General features: G+C 43.0%; 1 protein-coding gene and 2 long non-coding RNA genes across 5 annotated transcripts; 2 read left to right on the top strand and 1 right to left on the bottom strand.

Annotated features, from left to right (window-relative positions):
• The first annotated feature begins 778 nt into the window (after positions 1 to 778).
• On the top strand, positions 779 to 11,486 carry LOC103662145. Of its 3 annotated transcripts, XR_005835186.1 has the most exons (4): positions 779 to 1,049; positions 1,266 to 1,404; positions 5,852 to 5,895; positions 8,932 to 11,486. It is a non-coding gene; the product is annotated as an uncharacterized LOC103662145 (long non-coding RNA). The 3 variants fall into 3 exon arrangements; XR_005835187.1 differs by lacking the exon at positions 1,266 to 1,404 and having other exon boundaries at positions 779 to 906; XR_005835188.1 differs by lacking the exon at positions 1,266 to 1,404.
• Positions 11,487 to 11,622: 136 nt separating this feature from the next.
• LOC103662144 lies at positions 11,623 to 17,114 on the bottom strand. The gene is made up of 2 exons (XR_568363.2): positions 16,944 to 17,114; positions 11,623 to 12,986 (listed from the first exon to the last, which is right to left on the bottom strand). It is a non-coding gene; the product is annotated as an uncharacterized LOC103662144 (long non-coding RNA).
• Positions 17,115 to 17,138: 24 nt separating this feature from the next.
• KLHL9 (kelch like family member 9) lies at positions 17,139 to 21,476 on the top strand. Its single transcript, XM_008689793.2, has one exon. It carries the CDS (start codon positions 17,688 to 17,690, stop codon positions 19,539 to 19,541), a length of 1,854 nt encoding a protein of 617 aa, XP_008688015.1. The 5' UTR covers positions 17,139 to 17,687; the 3' UTR covers positions 19,542 to 21,476.
• Positions 21,477 to 26,590: the final 5,114 nt, after the last annotated feature.

The raw sequence follows: 26,590 nt of genomic DNA, 5'->3' as shown, positions 1-26,590 counted from the left end.
TTCATGCATAGACCACATGACAAAGTAATTTGATTATTTTGCATAAGCCAAATGAAATGATCAATTGGCAATTGTTTCTGAGAGCCTAAAATGTGACCAACAGGGGCGCCTGGGTGGCTCAGTCATTAAGCATCTGCCTTCCGCTCAGGTCATGATCCCAGGGTCCTGGGATCGAGCCCCGCATCGGGCTCCCTGCTTCGCTGGATGCCTGCCTCTTCCTCTCCCACTCCCCCTGCTTGTGTTGCCTCTCCCACTGGCTGTCTCTCTCTCTCTCTCTCTGTCAAATAAATAAAATCTTTTTAAAAATGTGACCAACAGAAGTAATGATTTTATTAATAATTTTAAAATACCCATATTTAATATATCCCAGATGGCTCGTTGAGATTGCTTAGTTAATTCTCACCATAAAATTTTTGAGAATCTGGGACACCAGACCCATGGGAGTTCCAGCCCCTGCCCAAGAGAGGGACTGAATTACAAACATTTCAGCGACTCCTGTGTAGAAAACACTGAGCTGGTGGTTCTTATGGATTAAAAAGAACAATTATTCGTGCTACAAATTTAGGTGAATATGGGAAATGATTGGAAAAATAGAAGATGACATATGCTAAGAGGTAAAGTGTCAGAAATGGAGCGGAGCTTCACCACTGCCATCCACAGAGCAACTGGGGAGCGAGAAATCCAGGCTTTCCCTGGACCACAGTGAAACCCAGCACGCAGGGCTCCGTCGTTGCACCCCAACGGCCAGCAGGCGGCGCCCGAACTCACCGAAATGGCCCATCCGGCACCTCCCACCAGCGGGACCATCCTGGCCTGTCGCGGCTGGTTCCCTGTGAGAACCCCAGCTTCGCAGGCAGCAGGCGCCCGGCACCGGCGACTCGGGGACCAGGTGAAGTCTCGAGGACAGTGAGTAAACTCTCTCTTGTCGGGCGCGACCGCCGAGGAGTGCTGTGCGCCGCCTTGCACGGAGCTGTTCCTGTTCCGGGTCGGCCCCTGCGTGGGTCCTCTCCTTCGTCGCGCAGTGTTTTAGCCAGAGCGATGTACAAAGGGTGCGTTTCCTCTGGATGCGCGGCCTGAACTGGGAGAGGGCTGCTTGGGGTATGTTTGCAGATCCACGATTGTTTCTGGGGAGAAAGACACCAATTCAGGGAAAGGGAAAATGCATGCCTATATACAAACAATTTCATTCAATTTCAAAGGTTAATTTCTGCACAATGTTAAGGTAGTCAAAAAATATTTTTTAAATTTTAAGTACTTTTTACCAGTAACTTTGCAGACCAGAAGGCAGTGACACATTATATTCAAACTGCTGAAAGAAAAAAGCTTCCAACCAGGAATACTGTAGCCGCAAAACCATCATTCAGAAGTGAAGGAGAAAGCGTTTTTGCATAACAGAATTATGAGGTGAGCAAGGCACAACTGTGGCATAATCATCTTTGGGGGGGGCATGAAATAATGGCTTTTTTACCTTTGGATACACCTGTCACAGTAACAACTATCATAGCTATGTTCAAGATGTCCCTGATGCTTTATGCAATTACTCAGTTTTGGTGACATTATGCATTGTCGTATTCTCACTATTTAGGGAATAGACATGGGATATGGTATATTGAATGGAACGCGGTATTCTCATTATACTTATTTTGAAGCTGAGAAAACTATACTATAGGACAATGGAAACAATTGCCCCAATCATGCAGCAAATTGAGGGAAAGATTCAGAAATGCCTCATTAACAAATGTATAGGTCTCCTAAGAAAACCAGAGTAACCCACCAGAAAAACATGCAATAGGACAGGTGTTTGTGAACACTCTTTCTGGGACAACTTTTGTTTTGTTTTGTTTGAGAGAGAGAATGGGGAGCAGGAGGTGGGGCAGAGGGAGAGGGAGAGAATCTTAAGTAAGCTCTGCACTCAGCTGGACCCCTACGTGGGGCTCGATCTCACCACTGTGGGAATGTGACCTGAGCTGAAATCAAGAGTTAGTGGCTTAACCGAAGGAGCCACCCCTGGCACAAGTATTTTAAGCTTATTACACTTTTTTATTAACTTTTATTGCGTTTTTATTAACTACCCCGAGGACCTACAATATCCCTAACATTGTGCGAAATACAGGGTGGGAGTAAGAGATGTAGAAGTGTTTCTGCTCTGGGGACTCAATGAATGACAAACATTAAAGTGACTCAGTTATAAGGGCCCGTGTGGGGGAAAGGCAGGTAAGAGTAAAGGGCAAGACCTTGCCCTTAAGAAGTACAGGACCATAGGAAATTGTTGGAATAATAAAAGTTGAAATAAATGCAATGTATAAACCCTTGGCAGGAGTTTGGGGGTCAGGGTTTTTTTAAGATTTTGTTTATTTATTTGAGAGAGAGAGAGAATGAGCAGGGGGGAAAAGCAGGCAGAGGGAGAAGCAGAATGCCCGCTGAGCAGGAAACCGGATGCAAGACTTGATCCCAGAACCCTGGGATCATGACCTGAACCGAAGGCAGACGCTTAAGTGACTGAGCCACCCAGGCGCCCCTCAAGTATTTTTTAATGGATTAAATAAGAAACTCAGATTAAAAAAAAAACAACTATCCATGCATAACAAGTAAAATATCAGTAAAATAAATCAGAAGGCATGTTAATAATTCATAAATCATAATCAAGTAGAGCTTAATAATTCAAGAAGGCTTGCACCATAGCTATTAATATAATTCAATAGATTTTAGAAGCCTTGTGCTCAAAGTGCAGAGCTTCATCGAGTTCGTGGATGAAAACCCTCAATTGTGCAAAACCTCAGTGACAAACTCAATACGTAATGTTCGAGAAAGAGGAGTTGAGAATGATCTCTTGTATTTTAATCGAAGCACTTGAAAATATAGAGTTGTCATTAATTGAATGATAAAAAATAAGAAAGGAGGGTGAGTTGTGTTTGTTTTTATTTGGTTTCCAGGTTTTTAAAGGAGATTTCACAATTTTGAGTAACGTGAAGTTGAGATGTTTATTAGATACCAACTATCAAATAGGCTGTTGGTATATGATTTCAGAACTTCAGAATAGCTGGGCAATGAGGTTGTGCTTCGAGCCCTGAAAACCAGATGGGGTCAGGACCTAGTTCATGAGTTTAAACTGAAAAGAATTCTAGCACTGAACACAGGAAAACCACAAATTTAGATGTCACCAATGAAACTCGGAACGGGCAGCCAGAAAGGAGAACAGCACATCTGGGATCTAACCGAAAATCTTACAGATTGTGTGTGTGTGTGTGTGTGTGTGTGTGTGTGTGTCTGCTACACAGCGTGTGTTGTCTAAAGACTTTGTATTAAAAAAGGAATAATGAATTTCTTTAAATAATTCAGAAAAAGACAATGCAAAAGCAATAGGTACATTGTCTGTGGGTAGGAAACCCAGAAGAAATATGAGTTTCCAATGAATATGGAAATATACTGCTCTTAAAGCTAAAGTCAGCTCTGGATCTATTCTTCTCAATTCTGGTTTGTGAAGCTGGGGCTTCAGTTCCTTTAACTATATTTCCGCTTTGCTAGTAGATTTGGTTTTTGTTTTTTGTTTTTTTTAAGATTTTATTTATTTATTTGACAGAGAGAAAGACAGCCAGCGAGAGAGGGAGCACCAGCAGGGGGAGTGGGAGAGGAAGAAGCAGGCTGCCAGCAGAGCAGGGAGCCCCACTCGTGGCTTGATCCCAGGACCCTGGGATCACGCCCTGAGCCGAAGGCAGACGCTTAACGACTGAGCCACCCAAGCGCCCCAAGATTTGTTGGTTTTTTGTTTTTTGTTTTTTGAAGTTACCAATTTCAGGAGCACACCAATTTCAGGAGATGGACTGGAAAGCTGGAAGTAGGCTTTGTTTCCCCAACTGCACTGTAGTCCCAACTACTACCCATTAGGAAAAGGACAACTCATGGTTGCTAGTAGATGCTATCAGACTGGCAAAGACTAAAAAAAAAAAGAGAGAGATAAGATGCTGTGTTTGTCAATGTATGGGAACATAAGGATTTATACACTCTTGATTGTAGATTAATGTAGCCATTTTTTTGGTGGACAATTGGCAGCACTTATTTGCAATGTGTATGTATTGCAACCAATAAATTTTACTTCATGGCACCTTCCTTAGAGAAAGACTCTCACTTGGGTGTAAGACACATGCATGACACTAATTGACACATTGTCTCAACTTAAAAGCAACCAAGAAATTGCCAAATAGTCAATGTGGGCAAGTTAGGGAAGGAGAAGGGGGAAGAGCTAGAAGCAGAGCTAGGGTAAGGGATCCTTCCTGTGGTGTACCCCCCCCCAATTTTGGAAGCTCTCTTAGTAGCCCTTTGTGAATGCACAGCTTGTCTGACTACCCAACCCCACGTGTGTTTCTGGAGAAAAGTACAGATCTGGGAGCCAGATATGACTTGTTGTGGGACCCACCGCCAGTCCTTCAGCATGTGAAGCCACTAATGTCTCTGAGGATGAGTTGTGTTTGCCCTTGGGAGCATAAGAAAGGTCACTGTCCTGAAGGTCACCTCCTCTGAGTTCTTTAGCCCTGGATTTTCTACCTATGTGGTTACTCATCCTCTCTGAAACTCGAGTTAGGAGAGTCAATTTTTTTTTAAGTAGGCTCCACACCCAGGGTGGAGCCCATCGCAAGGCTTGAACTCATGACCCTGAGATCAAGACCTGCACGAAGATCAAGAGTCAGGTGCTCAACTGACTGAGCCCCCCCGGCGCCCCCAGGAGAATCAAAGTTTTAAAAATTAAGTTCAGTGTTACTAATTATGTAACAAAAAGCAGACATTCACCTCCCCAGGCTTGAATTGCTGTGTAAGGGTACACCTGCCTGTAGAGAAGGGTTGCTTCTCTATGTGAGTATGGGAGCCGAGGCAGGTGAAGAGACTGGAGGAGAGCCAGGATGAGCGACGGTGACCCCACCCTCTTCTCTCCTCCAGGTGGAAACGGCATGACAGGTGGCTCCAGTGACTCTTCTATTTCATGGGGACTCCTCCTTTTTGGTGACTCCACTTTTTCATGGCTCTTCTTTTCAGCAGTCACTCCACTCAGCCCTTTAGTGGCAGTGATCCCGACTACATGGAGGTAGAGGACTATGGAGAGTCCTTTAGCGTGTTTGGCTACATTGGCTTCAGTGGGCTGAGTAGTGGTCCCAGGTGAGCCCAGGAAAACTGCACCCTTGTCAGGATTTGCAGAACGCACCTGTGTTGCATGCACCGGGTGTGTCCTGAAGAAGATAGCGCATGACTCTACTAAGTGTACCACAGTCACAGAGGGCACCTCAGACCTGATGGGCCGCTATTCGCATTGAGTACAAGATCCTGCGTGATGTCATAAAGAATGGCTATTGGGGCGCCTGGATGGCTCGGTTGGTTGAGCATCTGCCTTCAGCTCAGGTTATGATCCCAGGGTCCTGGGATCGAGTCCCACATCATTGAGCTCCCTGCTCTCTCTCTCTCTCTCTTTCTCTCTCTCTTCCTCCCTCACTCTCACAAAAATAAATAAAATCCTTAAAGAAAGAAAGAAAGACTGTAAAAAAGGGACTTAACCAAAAAGGAGTTTGGCAGGCATTGTTTTTGTGCTCAAAGACACCCTCCCCCCCAACCTGCTCCACGCACTCTCTTGCCAAGATGGCACCAGGTCCACGTCACCTCTTAGTGTTCTAGTCAGTCACCAGCAGGAGGAGCCCAAGTCAGGCAGTGGGGGAGAAGAGCAGGCTGGAAGTGGCCTGATTAGTGGTGATCGGGACATCCTCAGTCCTTCCCGCCCAGGGGTCCTTTGGTCCCTCTTCATTTGTTTCTCTCCTTTTCGTTCACTCAACCCCTGACCCTTCCTCACTCTCTCCTTACTTTCCTGCAGGCGCTGTGTGTCTGCGTGTGGACATTCCCATCACCGATGACCAGGTGATCCATTTGCCCAGCCCTGACGCTATGGAGCAGAGCAGCGTCTCAGTGAGGAGGGGCTCCTGGCCCAGGGTGACTAACCAGCAGGGAGAGTTCATTTTGAGTTTGAAGTTTGTTTCAAACCAGATGGATATCACAGATATTGCCCATCTCTCAGTAGCACTGACCATAGTCAGGTCTTAGCACACCCATGTCAGGACCTAGCTTAGCAATACCCCCCCCGAGCCCCCCCCCGCCTCCACCCCCACTCCCCCAGTTCTGTGCCCCCTATAACTCAGACGAAAATTTCTATGAAACTAAAAATTAAAGGTGGATTTAGTAGTAAATAGGTAGTAAATAGTAGTAGGCTGCCTGTCTAACATCTGAAAAAGCTGGATTTTCGAGGAAGGTTATCCTGTCTCTGAACCCCTTCAGAGCTGGGCTGCCTGGTGGCCATGGCCACTTTTCGCGTCCCTCGTTTTGAATCCAGTTTCCTTCCAGTAACTAGAGAGTGACACAAATGTTACTGGAAGATATGCGGGCATTTCTTCCCCAAGCCTGTGGGCAGTATTTTCCCCTTTTCCTCCCCGCTTCGCTAAACCCTTCCATCAGCGGCCCTTCCTTTAGCCACCTCCTGTCAGGAGGAAAAGCAGAGAAGACACCTGCTTTAGCAAGCCCAGCCCACCCCGGGTCCACAGCTCCCCACAGAGCTCTACCACCACCAGCACTTTACAGAAACAGAGGTACGAGGCCTGTGTCCCCTCCTGGCCCAGACCATGTCACGGGGGAGGGGGGGACGAGAGGAGACGTGGGGATCAGCTGTAGGTTTTCCTTGAGGCTGAGAAATGAGCAGCAGCGCCCAGCTCTCCAGCTTTCCTCGGGAAGGGCATGGGATCTTGGGTGCAGACGGGCGCTGTGCCCTACCAGAGGGTCACGGTCATCGATCTTTTCCCTCACCCTCTGCACTCAGGGCTTTCACGACTTCAAAATTTTGAGTTCCACTTTGGGAAGCATGCAAATGTAATCCCATTCCAGGGGTTGAAGAAGAGTAGCTCACTCCCACATAGCGCCTTGCAGATGATTTTACGTTGCTCTTTAAGTTACCTCCTCTTTCTTGCAACTGAGAAAGCTGTGGAGAGGCATGGGGCTCAAAAAGGGAGGGGACGTGCCCAAGGGCCACCGCTGGTAAGGAGCAGCATCCTATTTGAGCACGAGACAGGTTGGGGACCTCTATTTTCTTGTCCATTCTACAGATGACAGGAGATAACTGGGCCCAGGTGGCTTGTGTGAGTTAGAGTCCCTTCCCACCAGTGGGGCCGGCTCGACACCTTTGCAAGTGTCGTAGGCAAGTCCTAGACTGGCCTCATCTCTGTCCTGAATATTTGGGTGCTTCTTGAAGCCCCAGACTACTGGAGGGAGCCCTAGATCTTTTTTTTTAAAAAGAAGATTGATTGATTGATTGATTGATAGCATGAGCCAGACGGGCAGAAGGAGAGAGAATGCCAAGCAGACGCCACACTGAGCACAGAGCCCTACACAGGGCTCGATCTCACGACCCTATGATCAGGACCTGAGCCAAAACCATGAGTGGATGGCTTACCGGACTGCACCACCCGGGGGCGCTGGGAGCCCTAGATCTTGACCGCACTTGTCCTGGTGATAGGAGATTTGCTAACTGCATAGGCAGATCGTGCAGGAAGATGAGAATCGAGGTGGTGGTGGGAGGGGAGCAAGGCACAGGGGAAGCAGGGCAGGGGCTCTCTGTGAACCCAGGTTCTAGAAAGGGTGACTTGTGGGCACTTGATCTGTCCTGACAGCCCACAACCCTCTTGGGAGAGGGGACTGTGACATTTATTCAGTGCTGTGGGTACAGGGTCTCACAATCTAGGTCTCCCGGGTACACCTAACATGTCCAAAAAAGTGTATGAATGTAAATCTTGTGCTATTCCTGCAACCAAAGCAGAACTGTCAACTTTTAACACATATGTGGATCCCGGAGCATATTCACCCATGTCTTTAATGTGGAGTACCCGGGGCTTTGGGGATACAGGTACTCAATATTTCACCTTCTGCCTCTCAGAAAAAATGCTAAGCACACAGCTCCAGTGTTTATTTTTATTTATAATATATATACTACAGTTATAAAATACTCTGCATATCATAAAGTATATGTTTGTAATAGAAATTTTAAAATGGATAAGTCAATCTATGATTGACTATGAACATTTTTAAATTTTATTTTTATTATGGGGGCGCCTGGGTGGCTCCGTTGGTTAAGCGTCTGCCTTCGGCTCAGGTCATGATCCCAAGGTCCTGGGATCAAGTCCCACATCAGGCTCCTTGCTCGGCGGGGAGTCTGCCTCTCCATCTGCCTGCCGCTCCCCCTGCTTGTGCTCTCTCTCTTTCTGACAAATAAATAAAATCTTTTAAAAAGAAGTGCTGCAAGGAATATTATGGTATTTCATACAATCCAAGTGACGGTGAAACAGTTTAGCCTGAGAAGAGGTAAGGACTACATAAACTCTAACAACCTCAGAACATTCTAAGGTGACTTAGCTCCGAAGTCTCAGGTTCTGGCTTTCTTGAGTCAAATTCTTGGGAGCAGCTCTCTGATTGGCTCACCCTGGTTTTATCAGCCATTGGCAGCAGCCCTATAGCTTCCAGAGCCTGATGTCATGGCTGGAGGGCAGTTCTAGAAGGGCTGTGAGAACAGATAATGTGTCCTACTCTGTTCTACCCTTGGCTTCCCAGTATCTACATCCTTCCCGTTCACGCTACTTCAGAGGTGCCCGATGGAGCGATCCCATCTGCAACTGTCACGCCCCCAGTCAGACACAACAAATAGCACATCCGTAAACCGCTTCTCATAAACATCATATGCTTTGTCCAGCACAATCCTGTTGTGCCTTTTTGTAAGTAAGGGACCTAGTTGAAAATTTGAGTATGACCAAATCTATCCGAAAGAAGCAAAAGGAAGAGAGAAAACTTTTATAAAAAGGAATAATAAAGTTTTTCAATTTTTTTCTTTTTTTCTTCTTTTTTTTTTACAATCCCAAGAAGAAAGAACAAACATCTAGAGACTGCAGAGCTAATTTCTGCAAGTGGTGACAAGGCAGTAATTGGATGGTAGGATATTCTTCTTCTTCTCCCAACACGTTCTCTTTGCCTATTTGGTTCCTCAGGTGGCCATGTTTACACAGTCATACTTCTTGAGGCTCTTTCTCCACTTCCTAGAGGGACCTGAGGTCTCTTACTTGAGTAACGAGACTTCGAAAGATGGTGTTATTTTTGCAGAGGACTTAGAAACTTGAAGACAGAAAGACGTCTGTAGAGAAATACGGCAGATTATTCTGTGGAACGCTCCTGTCCAACTGCGGTGGCACCTTCTCGAGGCTGATGGCGTCAAAATTTTTAGTTTACAAATACAGCTCTAGGCATATTATTTCCAGGATTCAGTTGCTTCCTATAATCCTATGAGTACAATCCGACACTTCGGCATTTATAATAGACATTTGATACACAATTCAAATCTCTCTTCAAGACCTAAGGACCTACTCCCTCTGGCTACTGTTAGGGCTGCGAGCTGACAGCCCTCCCATATAGGCCCTCTCTGGAAACTCCTCTCTGTTAAAATGAGTCATTTAGCCCAAAGCTTTTTCCCCCTCCTGGGGGCAGCCTGTATCCAATTACTGGTCCAGGTGGGGTAGAAAGGCCTGGCTCCTGAACTCTGCCTCCAAAGGGTCATCTCAGCTTCAGAGTTCCCTTGGGGTCAGCTGAAGCCCTGATAGGACTGGACTGCAGCTCAACTCCCTCTGCCCCAATCATTGACCCATGCGCTTCCCAATAAACCCCTTGCAGGTAATAATCTCTCATCTCTGGGTCTGCTTCTTGCATAGCTAACCTCCAACAGCACAATATACGAGATCTTCCATTTGGGTCCCCCGGAAACCCAAGCTGACATGACATTCCCCCGGACAGGTACATACTCTCTTATGCCTGCTACTTTCTCTTTCTTGTTCTTCATGACTCATTAAGATGGTTACTTTCATCAGAAAACCCTAGTAGTCTGAGTCTACTAATCTCTGGGACACAAGTCCTATCATGTGGCATATGGCACTAAAATGTAACAGATCACATTTCTTTCTTCCAACTAGACTAGGAGCTGGTGGGGATGTGACTCTTGGTCTCTTTACCTGCAGTATATAGTACAATCTTTCACACATAACGAGACATTCTGAGTCTTGACTGAATAGAAAAATATAAAAACAATGTAGTTTTAAAGGAAAGGGGGGTTAAATCAGTACCATATTGTCCTGACCTCTTAGGCATGTGAGAAGAATCAGTCTGGAGATGAGGGCACCCTGACTCCAGTTTGCGTTGCCAAAACATTCAAAACAACGAGAGAGCTCTGCTTGCCTGGCTCTGCTAAGGGATCATTTTTATTTTTTAGCCTTTTCACTCTTCCTGGATGGAGCCTGTGGATTATTTCTTGGAGTCAAAAATGAAGTCTCTCTCTTTCTCTAATGAAAAGTTAGTTTATATCATTAGATAGTAAAGGCACAGTAACATGATGACCTGAGACATGGGGCAGAAGACTGTGGAGTTTCTCTTCTCATGGACTGTTCTGGGCTAGTTGGATGGTTATTTCCAAATACTGTATACTCTATGTGCCGTGGGTCCCAGTAAGGCTGATGGAGGCTCAGGGCCTAATTCTACAAACCTAGGAGAAGGATTAGACAGCCCCTCCCACGGCTAGCTGACCTTCCTTTACCACAGGTGAGGGAGCGGGGAAAGAGCAATCCAGTTTGAGGACTGAAACTCTTCTCTCTGCCCTTTGCAATCTGGGCCATGGAGTGTGTCCTTGAAACATAGGTAACTGAGGAGGGAAAGGCGGACTTGGGAAGTGTAGGTCACGTGAGGAGGTAGTGTTGGAAGAGAAAGTGGGGAGTAGGTTATAGTATCTGCATGCTCTGTGTGTTGAAAGTAAAAGGCCAATGGTGGGGTAAACATGATCCTTGGATATTATGGGATCCAGTGATAAAAATGGATTTGAAGGTGGTGATAAAATGGAAAGTGAGGGGTAAATGGGTAGGGAGAAGTTGAAGGTGAAGAGGTCAGAGAGAGTAATGACCCAGTGGATCCCAAAGATAACAGAGCACAGCCCCAGGTGCCCCACCTCCCCCCCCCCCACTCGGCCCAGAAAAGAATGTCTGCTTCCATGGTTGCTGTAGCTGCTCCAGAAAGATACCCTTAAAAAGGAACTTGTGCACATCCCTGCAGGAGACAGGAAGTTCAAAATGCTTCCGGGAGCAGACTGGGGACAGGTCAGGGTGCCACACAGCCCTTTATGGGGATGGCTATGCTTGTCTAGACTTCCCTTGGTTTCTAGACTTTGGCAGAATTAACATCTCTGATGGGAGAAGAGTGTGATAAATGAGCTCTCTGACCAGTCATCCACACTCCCTCCAAGGAGTGTCTAGATATTATTAATTCACATCGACAGAGATAACCCAGTCATCTGAGGAGGCCAGTGTGATTTGAAACCCATATTCCTTAACTGCTTTGTGGTCTTGGGATATTCTTCAGCCACTGAACTCTGCATGCCTTCTAGGGGTTTTATCTTAACCACAAGGTTCTGTGTTTCACTCATATTAACGTACTTCTAATTTGGGGAATCTACCAAAAAACAAAACAAAACAAAACAACAAAAAAACAAAACCCCACAGATTTGATGCAGGGACAACCAGAAAGTCTTGGTGTGTTTTAATTAGGTGCTGTCACAGTGAACAGCAGGTAACGCTATCAGAACCGTCATTAATACCTATTCTGTGTTGAGTCAGCTAAAGTGCTCTCCTTCAAGGGGCTCTCATCTTCCCGGGACAGAATAACAGGAACAGGAACATAGATAAGGTAGTTAGTGCTGTAAAAACAGCTACCGAGCGGTCAGCCATTCAGCATTGTGAGTTAAGAACTCTGCCGAAAAATTAGCGTTCAGTGAAGATGTGATCATTCGCTGGGCTTTTCACAAGGGCTGATTGGGAAATTTCACAGACATGGAGCAAGACTGCTCTCTTTTACAACTGCGTCAGAGTGAGAAAGGATGTTGCAATCCTGATGCAAAGATTGGATGAACAGATTTTCCTAATTATGAAATCAAGAGATCTGGTACAAAAAATGAATTTGTGAAACTGGGAAGTTACTGTTAACAGAGAAATGTAATGCACCATGAAATATGGGCTTGTACTCAAAACGGCATTGCAGGTTTTACCCTCAGATTGTTAGGCCGTACCCACCTCTTAGTGTCACCTCCTATGGGGAGCTGGTCATTGATCGGGATCCGTGAGTTTGCACAACAAGCTGGAGAAAGGACATATTTTGGCCCCTCTCTCTCACCATAGCTGCCGCAGGCCCCAAGGTGCCGTGCTGTGCCTAAACTCACTCTTTGTAACGAAGACTATGGCATGAGGCCGATTCCAATATGAGGGCCAATTCCTGCTAGGAAAGAGCCTCTTACCACTTCCCGAGGAAGATTCCCCCAAAGGAGCCCACCTACACAGACCAGAAGCCTGCCCTCCGCAGACTTGGTCTCTAGCCCCGTCGCGCTTGGCCAGCTGGGGCTCTTTTATTAGCCCGCAGTCACTGCACCTGCTTTCTGCTTCCTTTGAACTACGTGCAAGGGCTGCTGCCCTGAGGCTTCAAAAGTACGCAACCTAAAAAAGGGAGACTTCTCTTCCCTGTGTTTTTACAAAATCTGGAAATCTCATCCAACGATTTGTTTGTGTTCATCTGGGAAAACTTGCAGCCAGAAACCACAGCAGGACAGGGAGCGAGCCGCTGTACTGAAGGGCAGCGCAAGGAGAGGGGGGGAGGCAGGAGGGCTCCCTGGTCACTGCTGTGCCGAAGAAACAGATCCAGGAGAGCCGTCGTCTCCCCCTTTCCAGTCGAGGAAGTTCGCCCCCATTTCAGATACGGATGCAAGCCGTCGCGCTGACGGAGCAGAACTCCAACAGGGCTTCGATGGCACGCGTCGCCGTTTTCTTCAGGTCGATGGCCAGAATTCAGCGGACTTGGGCAGCAATCAAGAGTGAGACGGCCTGACTTCAAGCCAGTTTCTAGAAGACATGGAATGGAGAAAATGAAGAGAACGGTCAGCACTTACTAAGCGCTGACTCTGAGGAAGGGGGTGTCCTAAGGGCTCTTAAATAGACTTACATCAGCTCTACAAACATTTTTACTCCATGTTCCATTTGAGAAAACGGAGTCTCGGGGAAGTTCAGTAGCCTTTGAGCAGAGCGGGAGTTCCACGGGGAATCCACATAGACTCTGCAAGCAGCATCTCCCACAGCGAGCTAGGGGTGATACTTTAAGTTGGATTTCTGTTTGCTTGATTGGTTCTTTAAAGATTTTATTTATTTATTTATTTATTTGAGAGAAAGGGAGCGAGGGAGCACAAGCAGGGGGAACGGCAGAGGGAGAGCAAGAAGCAGGCTCCCTGCTGAGCAGGGAGCCCAACGCAGGACTCGATCCCACGACCCTGGGATCATGACCTGAGCGGAAGGCAGACGCTTAACTGACTGAGCCACCCAGGTGCTCCAGATTTCTGGTTTTTTAATTTTTTTTTTCACTTGAAAAATTATTCTTCCTCTTTTTTCCCTGGGCTTCTCTTTTTAGCAGCTACATTTGACTTTCTGATTATGTTAATCTATTTTTTTGGTTCTTACTTTAGATTTTTGTGAAAGAGAAATTCTCTGATACAACTTCATTTTTCCATCGGATGAAGAAGTTTCTCAGAGGGGCACCTGGGTGGCTCAGTCGTTAAGCATCTGCCTTCAGCTCAGGGCATGATCCCGGAGTCCTGGGATCGAGCCCCACATCAGGCTCCTCCGCTGGGAGCCTGCTTCTTCCTCTCCCACTCCCCTGCTTGTGTTCCCTCTCTCGCTGGCTGTCTCTCTCTCTCTCTCTGTCAAATAAATAAATTAAATCTTAAAAAAAAAAAGTTTCTCAGAATTTTATATTCATTGCAGTATGGTTATATCTGAGTCCACAAAATTCCATGATTTTTATAAAGCCAACGCTGACCTCTGTAAGACAATTCAAAAGTTAATCGGGAAAGATCACCAAGCAAAAATATCCAAGAATAGAACAGGAAAATTTTTTACAGATCTAGCTTTACCAGAAAATGAACTGGATTGTAATGCAGCAACGGTGTAAACATGGGGCCAGTAAGGAAACATAGGGGGCCAGAATAATTAAGAAAATAATCCCAGAAATTGTATTATCAGTAGTAATTAAATTTGGGATTAAGCGCATCTTAGATGTTAATACAGAAGAAAAGAACTTTCAGTAAATGGTAACGGGATAAATGCCTTGCGACACAGACACAAATCAATTTAGATTCTCATCTCAAATCATAGATGAAAATAAAATTCTAATGAGATATAGAAAAACATGTGAAGGGTTTAAAACATAAATGGGAACTGGTAATTCATAAACTCTATAGTGGAATGGGAATGGGAGAGTATTGTTTCTACATGTTCGACATACTGGAACCCAAAGAAAATGTAAAGAAAATGGGACAAAGAGGTACGTCATAGGACCGTAGCCGCCATCTGCATGAGCGGTTTATACCTACTTTTAAGAATTAAGGATATATAAAAACGTAATGCGTAAGGACAATACAAAACTAATGTCATAAAATAAAACCCAAAAAAGAGAACTAAAACTAGCAGACAAATGAAAAAACGTTCTAGCCCGCTACTACTTGAACACGGTTGAGCAATGATGCCTGACGTCTTAGCCTTCCATTTATTTTTTTAAAGATTTATTTATTTATTTGTCAGAGAGAGAGCGAGCACAAGCAGAGGGAACAGCAGGCAGAGGGAGAAGCAGGCTCCCCGCTGAGCAAGAACCCCCCCCCCGCCCCGATGCAGGACTCAATCCCAGCACCCTGGGATCGTGACCTGAGCTGAAGGCAGCCGCTTAACCAACTGAGCCACCCAGGTGTCCCAAGACAGCACTCTACTTTTTTTTTTTTAAAGATTTATTTATTTATTTATTTATTTATTTATTTGAGAGAGAGAGAGAGAGAATCTCAAGGAGACTGCATGCTGAGGGCAGAGCCCCATGCAGGACTTCATCTCGGGACTCTGAGATCACTACCTGAGCCAGAATCAAGAGTCAGGTGCTTAACTGACTGAGCCACTGGGTACCCCAAGATAGCGCCTTTTAAACACATTTCTTCCCTTGAACATTCTCTCATCACCAGTCTCTCCTGGTCGTCCTCCTATGGCGCTGCCTCCATTCCAGTGTGCTTTTCACGCTCCTTATTCTCTCCCCTACATGAAATTGTGAAGTCCCTAAGGTTCAAATTTGGTAGTTTTCCTATTTTGTATTCCTCTCATTCTTGGCCTTTTGGGACCAGATATACTTCAGCTCCCAAGTTTACATTTTTCCATAGCACTGGAAATTCTAGAAATGTACATCAAGTGTCAAGGCTCAGTGTTTCTGCATCCACCAGTTCCTGGTATTAGATGATAATTTTCTTTTGGTTACTATGTTAGCATATGATGTGGTTGAAATTAATTAATTGCTTAATACTTTTATGTTTCCTTCCAACAAAAAGGAAAAGTTCCAAGAGGGCTGACACTTTTTAAAAAATATATTGTGTTTATTTATTTGAGAGGGAGAGAAAGCAAGTGAGAGCACAAGAGCAGGGGGAGGGAGAAGTAGACTCCCTGCTGAGCAGGGAGCCTAATGCAGGACTCAATCCCAGGACCCTGCTGGGATCACCACCTAAGCAGAAGGCAGCTGTTTCATCAACTGAGCCACCCAGGTCCCTGGCACTTCGTTTTCTTTATTCAGCTTTCCATCTTGAAGGCAGGGATAGTTTCTGTGATTTAAATACTTAAGTATCACATGTGGCTTGAATAAAATGAATGAACTGTACCTTCAGTTGAGCTACAAAATCAGTCTTGGTATTCAAGATTAAAATTAAAATATTTATTATTAAATATTATTTAAAATGAACAAATGCAAAAAGATTTGACAGTAAAACTTTAAATAAAGAGAATAAAAATATAGAGATGCCTCTGTGGCTCAGTCCGTTAAGCATCTGCCTTCAGCTCAGGTCATGATCCAGGGTCCTGGGATCGAGTCCACATGGGGCTTCCTGCTTCTCCCTCTGCCTGCCACTCCTGCTGCATCCCTGGGGCTGCTATGTTTTATATAAAAATAGTGTAATAAAAGAATATAGTTATATTCTTACTAGTTTGCATATGCAAAAAGAAACTAGATAGATTTAAAAGACATTAAACTCTTCACACTGTGGGAAATGTTGGAAGAAATTGTGTCAAAATGTATGTATTATTCATATGGCGAAATTGAAATTTACTACTGAAGAAACGCAAGTTAATGAAAATATCCATCAAGCGAAAATAAATATGGAAGAAATGCACAAACATTGCTGGTGACAATATTTTGGAAAGAAATTTTTATACGCCTTGAATCCTATCCTTAGTGTTTATCTAAATACAGGGGAGAGTTTTATGCCCAGATTTTAGTTTATTAGCGTCTATAAAACAACGAAGTACAAGAAGATGTATATCCAGGAACAAATAATGGGCAAAGGAAACTATAGTATGTATAGTCATTGCAAAGTTGTGTAGCCATTTAAAAATGTGTGAGTGGAAAACAAGATGGAATTGTATTGCGCAGCAAAAATTCAGGCTATGTTATTTACATACCATGTCACAATTTGGTATTTAGAGACACATGATATGTGTTTTAAATCATTAGTAATATGAAAATATGAACCAAAATTAAAATTGAGGTGTTACTGAATTGTGTAGGATAAAAATCACAGCTCAAGCGCTTTAGTGAGGAACAGTTTTCAGCATCTTGCCCATAGGTCCTCTTCCTCCCCGTTTCTTTTCAATTTATACAAAAGCTGCATTTCATTGTTATTCAAAAAGCAGAAGCCAGGAAGTGTAAATCTTAAAGAAAAAGTATGAATTTAGCAGAAGAGCTCAGATGCCGTGCAAAGTTTATACCAAACGCGTAGCATCACATACGTGCACCTGTTCCGGCCGACTGAATTCCACGTGCGGAGCGACCCGGAGAGACCAGCTTGCGGGCTCCCCGCACAGCCACCCCTCCCCAACGCCCACCCTGGGCGCCTCCCGCGCCCTTCCTCCCCATCCCCCACACGTCCGCCCACTGACGCGCTCCGGCGGCCGCGCAGCCGCAGTAGCTGCCGCGGCCGCTCCTAGCCCGAGGGATCCTGGGACGAAGCCTTTCCGGAAGGACCGGCTCGGCGTCAGGGGCTAGGCCCGTGTTCCAGGCCCAGGCCCACGTCAGGCCCGTGTTCCAGGCCCTCGTCCTAAGAGAGTCGTCGGTGGCCGCGACGACGGTCGGGTGACAGCGGAGGGCGCAGCGGGCCGCTCGCTGAGGTGGCCGGCCTCGCCGCCTCGGGAGCCGCAGTACGTGGCGGCGCCTCCCCCTTGGCCCGGAGCAGAACCGCTGGAGGAGCGGCAGCGCAGGCCTGACCAGGTGAACCGGGTCACTTAACCGCCTTCTGGTGAATCATCTGCATAATAATCAGATTTGAGGTCCACAGCCCTTTGTGGTCCTGCTGTCGAACAGTTTTCAGTGGATGACTGCCTGGTGTGTTGTCGGGGGTGCCACAGCGACTGCTGGCCCTTGATAAGGAAAGCGAGCTCTCCTGCTCTTCGGGCCGCCGCCTCGTTTCCTTGAAAGCTTTCAGGTTATAATTTCGTGCTCGGGCACAGATCTTTGTGCCAGAGGAAGGATTTCACATGAAAGTGTCTCTTGGTAACGGCGAAATGGGCGTCTCCGCCCATTTGCAGCCTTGCAAGGCAGGAACCACACGTTTTTTTACCAGCAATACTCACAGTTCGGTGGTATTGCAAGGCTTTGATCAGCTTAGAATAGAAGGCTTGCTTTGTGATGTGACCCTGGTACCAGGGGATGGGGATGAAATCTTCCCCGTTCACAGAGCTATGATGGCGTCTGCTAGTGATTATTTCAAGGCGATGTTCACAGGTGGAATGAAAGAGCAAGATTTAATGTGCATTAAGCTTCACGGGGTGAACAAGGTTGGTCTGAAGAAAATAATTGATTTTATTTATACTGCAAAACTTTCTCTTAATATGGACAATCTCCAGGACACGCTTGAAGCTGCCAGCTTTTTACAAATTTTACCTGTTTTGGACTTCTGTAAAGTATTTCTTATTTCAGGAGTCTCTCTAGATAACTGTGTTGAAGTTGGACGAATTGCCAACACCTACAATCTTATCGAAGTGGATAAATATGTCAACAATTTCATCCTGAAGAATTTTCCTGCATTACTGAGTACTGGGGAATTTCTCAAACTCCCCTTTGAGCGGCTTGCTTTTGTGCTTTCTAGTAATAGTCTTAAGCACTGTACTGAACTTGAGCTCTTCAAGGCTGCCTGTCGCTGGCTAAGGTTGGAAGACCCTCGGATGGATTATGCTGCAAAATTAATGAAGAATATTCGATTTCCATTGATGACACCCCAGGATCTCATCAATTATGTGCAGACAGTAGATTTCATGAGAACAGACAATACCTGTGTGAATTTGCTTCTAGAAGCTAGCAATTACCAAATGATGCCGTATATGCAGCCAGTGATGCAGTCAGACAGGACTGCCATTCGCTCTGACTCGACACACTTGGTCACATTAGGAGGAGTTTTGAGGCAGCAGCTGGTTGTCAGTAAAGAATTACGGATGTATGATGAAAGGGCACAAGAATGGAGATCTCTAGCCCCCATGGATGCTCCTCGTTATCAGCATGGCATTGCTGTCATTGGAAACTTTCTTTATGTCGTTGGTGGTCAAAGTAATTATGATACAAAAGGAAAAACTGCTGTTGACACAGTGTTCAGATTTGATCCTCGGTATAATAAATGGATGCAGGTTGCATCATTAAATGAAAAGCGCACATTTTTCCACTTGAGTGCCCTCAAAGGACATTTATATGCTGTTGGTGGGCGAAGTGCAGCTGGTGAGCTGGCCACAGTAGAATGTTACAACCCAAGGATGAACGAGTGGAGCTATGTTGCAAAGATGAGCGAACCCCACTATGGCCATGCTGGAACAGTGTATGGAGGCTTAATGTATATTTCAGGAGGAATTACTCACGACACTTTCCAAAACGAGCTCATGTGTTTTGACCCAGATACAGACAAATGGACACAGAAGGCTCCGATGACTACAGTCAGAGGTCTGCACTGCATGTGTACAGTTGGAGACAAGCTCTATGTCATCGGTGGCAATCACTTCAGAGGAACAAGTGATTATGATGATGTTCTAAGCTGTGAATACTATTCACCAACCCTTGACCAGTGGACACCAATCGCTGCTATGTTAAGAGGTCAGAGTGATGTTGGAGTTGCTGTCTTTGAAAATAAAATCTATGTTGTAGGTGGTTATTCTTGGAATAATCGTTGTATGGTTGAAATTGTTCAGAAATATGACCCAGAGAAGGATGAGTGGCATAAAGTTTTTGACCTTCCAGAGTCACTTGGTGGCATTCGAGCTTGCACTCTCACAGTTTTTCCCCCCGAGGAAAACCCTGGGTCACCTTCTAGAGAATCACCTCTTTCAGCACCTTCAGATCATTCTTAGGACTAGAATGTAGTACCTTTACGTCATGGATGATCTCACACTTCCCCTGCAGTTGTCTCTTCTTAGAATGATTGGTACAGTTATTAGATAAAATGGTAATTGCTGTTGTTTGTATTGTTTGGCTCAGTGTGTTTATCATATGGTTAACAAATGCATTCTGAAAATGTATTCAACATAGCCAGCTGTTTTAACAAGTGTAACAAGATACGTAGAAAAATGTTTTCGATGTGTTTGTGGTGTTGTGTAAGTCAAATTGTAGGTGATTGTAGTAAATGTATAATTATGTTCCTTATGCTTCAAAGCTGCAAGTTTTCATCTTTGACTTCAAAACATCAAAGGGAGGCTGCCTGCTCTGACCTAAACAAAAGGTCATCAAATATTGTTACCTACCTCCCTCTTTTCATATAGTTTTTGACATCGTTGCCAAGTCACCAGATTGAGTGCATTCAGAATATGTGAAGTTTCTTAGATAAGAGAAGTGAACAGTGTAGCCCTAAGTCAGGGTGTTGTATCTCTCTGGAGAGAGGGAAAGGGAGAGAGAAAATATAAGTGTGTACGTACGTTACATACATGTGTATACACATCCATACATCCGTACACGTGTAATTTCTAAATTGGTATTTCAGCTATAGGGAAATGTTTTTAAATTAAGGGTTTTTTCTTCTACCTAGCAGCTATTTCTGTTCAAATGGGAATTCAGTACCAGAAAATAAGTATGTATAGAGTCATACTAAATTGAGATAGATAAGGGTACACCATTTTAAATTGATTGCCAAATCTGTCATTTGACTAAATGGTTATTTCAGATGAAACATACTACTTTTCCGCTTGTGTATTGTTTTCTGTGGAGTTGCTTTTATACAGGTTATTTAGCAGAGTTCAGGTTTCTGAGAATTGGTTTTGCTGAGTAAGGTTAAGCTCTGCTGTTTTCTGCCTTCTTGTCCAGTAGAACTTACGTGAGGTAAGCTAAGAAAGAAATACGCTGAACAAAAGTATAGGATTTTAAGTTCAGTCTCCCAGCTCAGTCATTCTAACGTGATCCTTTTGGGGGGTGGTTGCTCTGGCCTGTGCATCCTGAGCTTTGTGTGATCTGCCTCACGGCTGTGATCTCAGCAAACAGGACATACACTCAGTTCTGTAACGGATCAGAAAAATGTCTTTTTGGCTATGTCTAAAGAACAGGACCAACTTCAGATTTCCTAAGAAGCCAGCTACAGAAGGCCTAGGACACTGCTGGTTTTCAGGCAGCCCTAAAGTACACGTTCAGCCTCTGAAATACCAAGGGCATCCCTACTGGTTGAGAATCAGATGGGGAGACCTTAATGAGACCTTTTCAGCAAATGGGAGTCCTAGGAATCCTTTTGTATGTAGTGAGTGATTCTGGAGAGGTACTTTCCTGGAATAATTGCCTACCTGAAGAAAAATTTACATATGCACATTTACATACATATAAATATATCCCTGCACTTGGGAGATTGTGATAGTGTAAATCAGGCACAATCTTCTCTTTACTGACGATCCCATAATAAAACTCAGGAACCCAGACAAAAGTAATTGGCTTACAGGGATCTGAACCTACTGCCCATACAAGTGTTGATTCATTTTAATGCTTTTTATGATTTCTGCCTGGGCAGAAAATTTCATACTTTCTGTGTTTTTTTTAAATGACTAATTTTTTATTACTAAAAATAGCACAGTTGAGTACATTTAGAAAATAGAAAATGTAGAAATTGATGTTAACTTTGTGCATTAAATAAGCAAGAAATGGCATCCCAATCATTTATTAATGAGGTTAAATATTTGTGTTTTTTGAATAGTTCTGTTTCCTCTTTGAATGTTGATGTGCTTTACCCTTGTGATACCTATTGGACTTGCTTTGTTTTTTCATACCAAGTTATAGGATCTCTTTATGTAATAAATATAATTTAACTGGCATTTGTTTGCATTGATTTCTTTTTGTCAATCTATTACAGTTTTACAAAGGCAGGGCCATTCAGGTAATTTTAGAGATAAAATCTGTCCATCTTTTTTATCTTTTAGGGATAATTCTGCTGTGATTATTGTTTTTACGTACTATTGATGTATTACTCTTGGTGCTAATTCTGACCTGCTGAGGTGGTATTGCCCTGCTCACCCTCTGTTCTGCACAAACTTTTCTCTTTACCTTGTTGAAAAAAGGTTTTTGCCCTCTATTACAGTTGACTCTGTTGCTTTGTAACTAGCTAAAAATTGCTTAACCAGGTAAGCTAACTACACCTATATCCACCACCTTCAGCCTCACCTGCTCCCCCTCTCACCCTTTTATAATTTTCTGCAGTGGACAGCTGTCTTGGCGGTTACACAGTAGCTGACTGATGGTATGCTAACGCTACTAATTACGTCTGGAATTCCTTGCTTACAGATAAAGACATTTTCAGTGGCTTTGAAATGATTGGGAAGAGATTTTATTTTCATAAGCTATTAATTTTTTACCGAAAATTAAGACGAAAAGAAGGATAAACTGCAAGCACATTAGACATTTTTAATGTTTCTTATTTTTAGTTTTCTAAGTTTCAAAATTAATGTTCGTTAGTTTTTCTGATTATAGAAGTAATTTATGTGTATTATAAAAAGTACAGGAAAATAAAAGTGAAAAGTGTAAATTATCAATGATTTCCACATGCCAAGGGTAACTTCTGTTAATATTGGGTATGTTATGCTTATACATAGGTACAGACATTTGCCAAGTATTTTTCAAATATACCAGATCCTAACCTTAAATCTGTATGATAAGGGGGGTGGGGGAATGGGATAGGCTGGTGATGGGTAGTAAGGAGGGCACGTATTGCATGGTGCACTGGGTGTTATACGCAACTAATGAATCATCGAACTTCACATCAAAAACCAGGGATGTACTGTATGGTGACTAACATAATATAATTTAAAAAAATTTAAAAATCTGGATGATAAAAGGAACTAAATCCAACTTTGAAACACATACACTGCTATCATTATGACTTTTTCTTCAGATTTTATAAAATGTGTATATATTACAAAATAATGTGCTTTTTTCCCTAATTATCAAATACATGTGCATTGAGAAAAATATTCTATTTTTACTCAAATCCATACTTCTTGTTTTCCTTTCTTGCCAGCAGAATTCCTGTAGTTTACCCGTAAAGCAAACACATTCAATCATGTTTAAATTGTTCTGGTTTGTAACTGGAATTGCCTGGTTTTTATTATAAAGACAAAATACGCTCCTACAGAACATTTCATTCAAAACTACAGAAACATACCATCAAGAGAAATAAAACCAATGCCCTATCCACAGCTCAACCAGTTATTAACTGAAAGACCCTGGGGTAGGTAAGCTCCCAAAGGTAAAGTTTACCCTTTTGTCTATGGCATTAAGGTGCGTGTTAATAATTGTGGTATCTGTCAGCATTATAAGTAGAGAATGTTACAAAGTGATTAGCATAAGATGCACAGAGAAGCATTTAGTAAATGATAGTTGGTACTAATAAAGTTGGCATTTTGCATCATAATTTTTGACTTTAGTTTTATCTTAATGATTTTCATAGGTTATTTTTCCTAGAAAGTATTAAATGTCCATACAATTTTCCACTCATGAATGTACCTTCATATTTTTTTCCATTTCCTATGAGTGTATATTTAAATATCTACCCTAAGTTTTCATCATTATAAATTGAGCAAGATTTAATATTCCTACATAAAATTTTGTCCATGTCTGACTCTGATAAATTCTAAAGAATTTAGAAGTAAAGAAGTAAAGTAAAGAAGTAAAGTAGTAAAATCGGAGTCAAAATTGCGTAGGCTCTTGAAAAATATTCCAAGAGTGTGCCGATATGCATTTCCAGCGGAATGTGTTTAGTGATTATTTTGAAGGAAATCTTTACAGTTCCAGTTTTCTTGTTTTGGGTTGATATATTTTTAATTACAACACTGAAATTGTTGTTAATCGAGCATGTGCATTCTTGGGAATCATTTGTTTCTGTCTTTCGCTTTAAACGTCTTATTTGCTGCAAAGACTTTTTTTTTCTCAATTTATGGCATTTTTATGGGCGCAGGGCTACTCAACTTTTTAGTTGAGAGATAATGGACATGTATTAGTCGAGGTTCACAACATAATGACTTGATATCTACATATCAATCTGCGAAATGATCACCACAATCAATGTAATTAACATGCATCACCACACAGAGGTACACAGTTTTTTTCTTGGAATGAGAACATTTTAAGATTTACTCTTAGCAACTTTCAAATATATAACAGTATGATTAACTGTAGTTACATGCTGCACATTGCATCCTAATTTATTTTATAACTAGAAGTTTGTACCTTTTGACCACCTTCACCCCTTCCATTTAATGCAGTCAAATATGTCCATCTTTTTGCATCTTGAACTTCTGGTGATAATTTTACTTTTTTTTTAATGTAGTACTGGTGTCACATTTCTCGTTCTTTATCCTATTGCTTTATTAGTGCCAATTCTTAACTTGCTAAGGGAGGATTTACTGCTTATCTCTTGTCAAATAGCTTTTCGTCTTTTTGACTGAAATGAACATGACTTTTTAAAATTTTCAAAAATTCCTTTTACATTAGTATTAGTCTCTATTTACAGTAAGTATTTTCCCATCTTTTTTGTTTGAGAATATGTCTTAACATGCAAAATTTTTTTGGTAATGTAGTGAAATTACTTTTTCCTTTGTCATTTTTAAATATTTTCTTGTGTATTTTTTCCCACCACGATATGGTATAGTTATCCCAGTATTTTATATCATTGTTATGAATATCAATTTTTACTAGACTTCTAGCATAAAATCTAATACATTTTCAAATTGTTATCCAATTGTCCCATCACCACTTTTTGAATAATTTTTACTTTCTCACTGAATTTTTATGCTTTTTAAAATCATATAATAAAATCTTACATGGATCACTTAGGGTCTCTTTCCTCAGTTCCAATGAACTGTTATTCACATTGTCTTTGGCATATAGATTGCTGTTTTATTTTTTATTTATTTTTTTAAGATTTTATTTATTTATTTGACAGAGAGAGAGACAGCCAGCGAGAGAGGGAACACAAGCAGGGGGAGTGGGAGAGGAAGAAGCAGGCTCCCAGCAGAGCAGGGAGCCCGATGTGGGGCTCGATCCCAAGACCCTGGGATTACGCCCTGAGCCGAAGGCAGACGCTTAACGACTGAGCCACCCAGGCGCCCCTAGATTGCTGATTTCACATTGTATTCGAAACTTTATTGCAGCAGTAGTAGGAAATACATGATTTTAGCATGTTGGTTTTTTGTCATCATTACCGCCATTGATTCTTAAGTTTTTGGATGAAACATTAGTCTCATTGATTTGTAACAGATTTTTGGGCGGATTCTCTCGTGTTTTTACCCTAGAGAATCATATTATCTGCACAGTATAAAAACCATGTTTCGTATTATTTGTATCATAACTTGAAACATTTGTTAATACTTCCGGCAAAATTATAGTAATGACAAGTCATCGTGTCTTGTAGGTAATTTTAATAGGGGTGATTATAGTTTTCTAATTTCTTTGTTAAAGACAGATATTCTTTTGTTCATTAAAGGTGATTGTTCACAGTGCAGAACTGGTGCAGTGTTCTTAACCAAATGCATGAATAATAGATTTCATGCCTCTATTTTCTTGGTAACAGTCTCTGAGCAACCACTTTCTAGGGACTGATATTATTCTGCCATCTACTGGTTGGAATTAAAAGTCCTCATTTTAGATAGATTCCAGAAAACCTATCTTCTGAAAAACAACAACAACAAAATCCCCAAAACCCCAGGAATGACAAAAAACCACAAGGAATTTTTGTAGCATCAAGTCTTCACATCATACTCAATTATCTAATTAAATATATAAAACCTATGATAACTCTTGGTGGATAGAGTGGGTCAGATAATCAAAGAGAATGTATTTTTTGGCATCACATAAAAATACATTTAAATTGCTTTGACCTTTAATTGATTAATTCATATAAATTGCCAAATATCTAAAGTCTGCGACATTTTTTAAAGGATTTTATTTATTATTTCAGAGAGCATGCGCAAAGGCACTGCACATGGGGGGAGGACCAGAGGGGGCGGGGAAAGGGAGAGGGAGAGAAACCTAAGCAGACCCCTGCTCTGGGCTTGGAGCCCCACAAGGAGCTCAATCCCACGACCCTGAGATCATGACCTGAGCCAAACCAAGAGTCAGAGGCTCAACCAACTGAGCCAGGCAGGTGCCCCAAAATCTGCAACATTTTATCGAAACATCCATACCCACTACTGCATGCCTTCCTTGGGCAGGGGGGGAGCATTCCCCATTCCTTTTAAATTTTTTTTTAGCAAAGAGCCTCATCCTGAAGACACTTATAAATATTTTGCAATTATGTAAAGAATGTAATATATCCAGGTATAAATAAATCTGACAAACATAATATTCTAAGGGCTTTTTATATCGGCTTGCCCATGCGGATGCTAGGATCAGATCACTGCTCCAGCCACATAGCTTTCATTCAGCCTGGACAGCAGCATATTTACATAACCACACACTTTTTTTTTTTTAAGATTTTATTTATTTATTTGACAGAGATAGAGACAGCCAGTGAGAGAGGGAACACAAGCAGGGGGAGTAGGAAAGGAAGAAGCAGGCTCATAGTGGAGGAGTCCGATGTGGGGCTCGATCCCATAACGCTGGGATCACGCCCTGAGCCGAAGGCAGACGCTTAACCGCTGTGCCACCCAGGCGCCCCCACACACTGACTTCTGAACCAGCCGATTCAAATTCTTTAGAGTGCCATCCATGGGCTCAAAGAAAGCCTGTTTCTTGGCTATTGGAAGAGTGGCATAACTACCCATTTCTAATTGTCCAAAACTGTCTCAGAGAAAACTATTCTCATACATAAAGCATTCTTTTCCTTAGGATGGATGTGACTGAAAACAGTTGACTTCCTACTGATGCCTCCTGAAGGCTATCAAGAGTACGCATATGCCCGTCTTTCTTTTCCAGACAGAGCCGAAGGGACAAGGTT

This window comes from Ursus maritimus, unplaced genomic scaffold (assembly GCF_017311325.1).
Source record: "Ursus maritimus isolate PB19 unplaced genomic scaffold, ASM1731132v1 scaffold_17, whole genome shotgun sequence".
NCBI classification, from domain to species: Eukaryota; Metazoa; Chordata; class Mammalia; order Carnivora; family Ursidae; genus Ursus; species Ursus maritimus.
The sequence above is the reverse complement of the archived record's forward strand: the minus strand, read 5'-3'. Positions and strand labels throughout refer to the sequence as shown.

Excerpts from the sequence above, each read along its gene's own strand:
- KLHL9 (XM_008689793.2), top strand. The coding sequence starts at position 17,688 with ATGAAAGTGTCTCTTGGTAACGGCGAAATGGGCGTCTCCGCCCATTTG.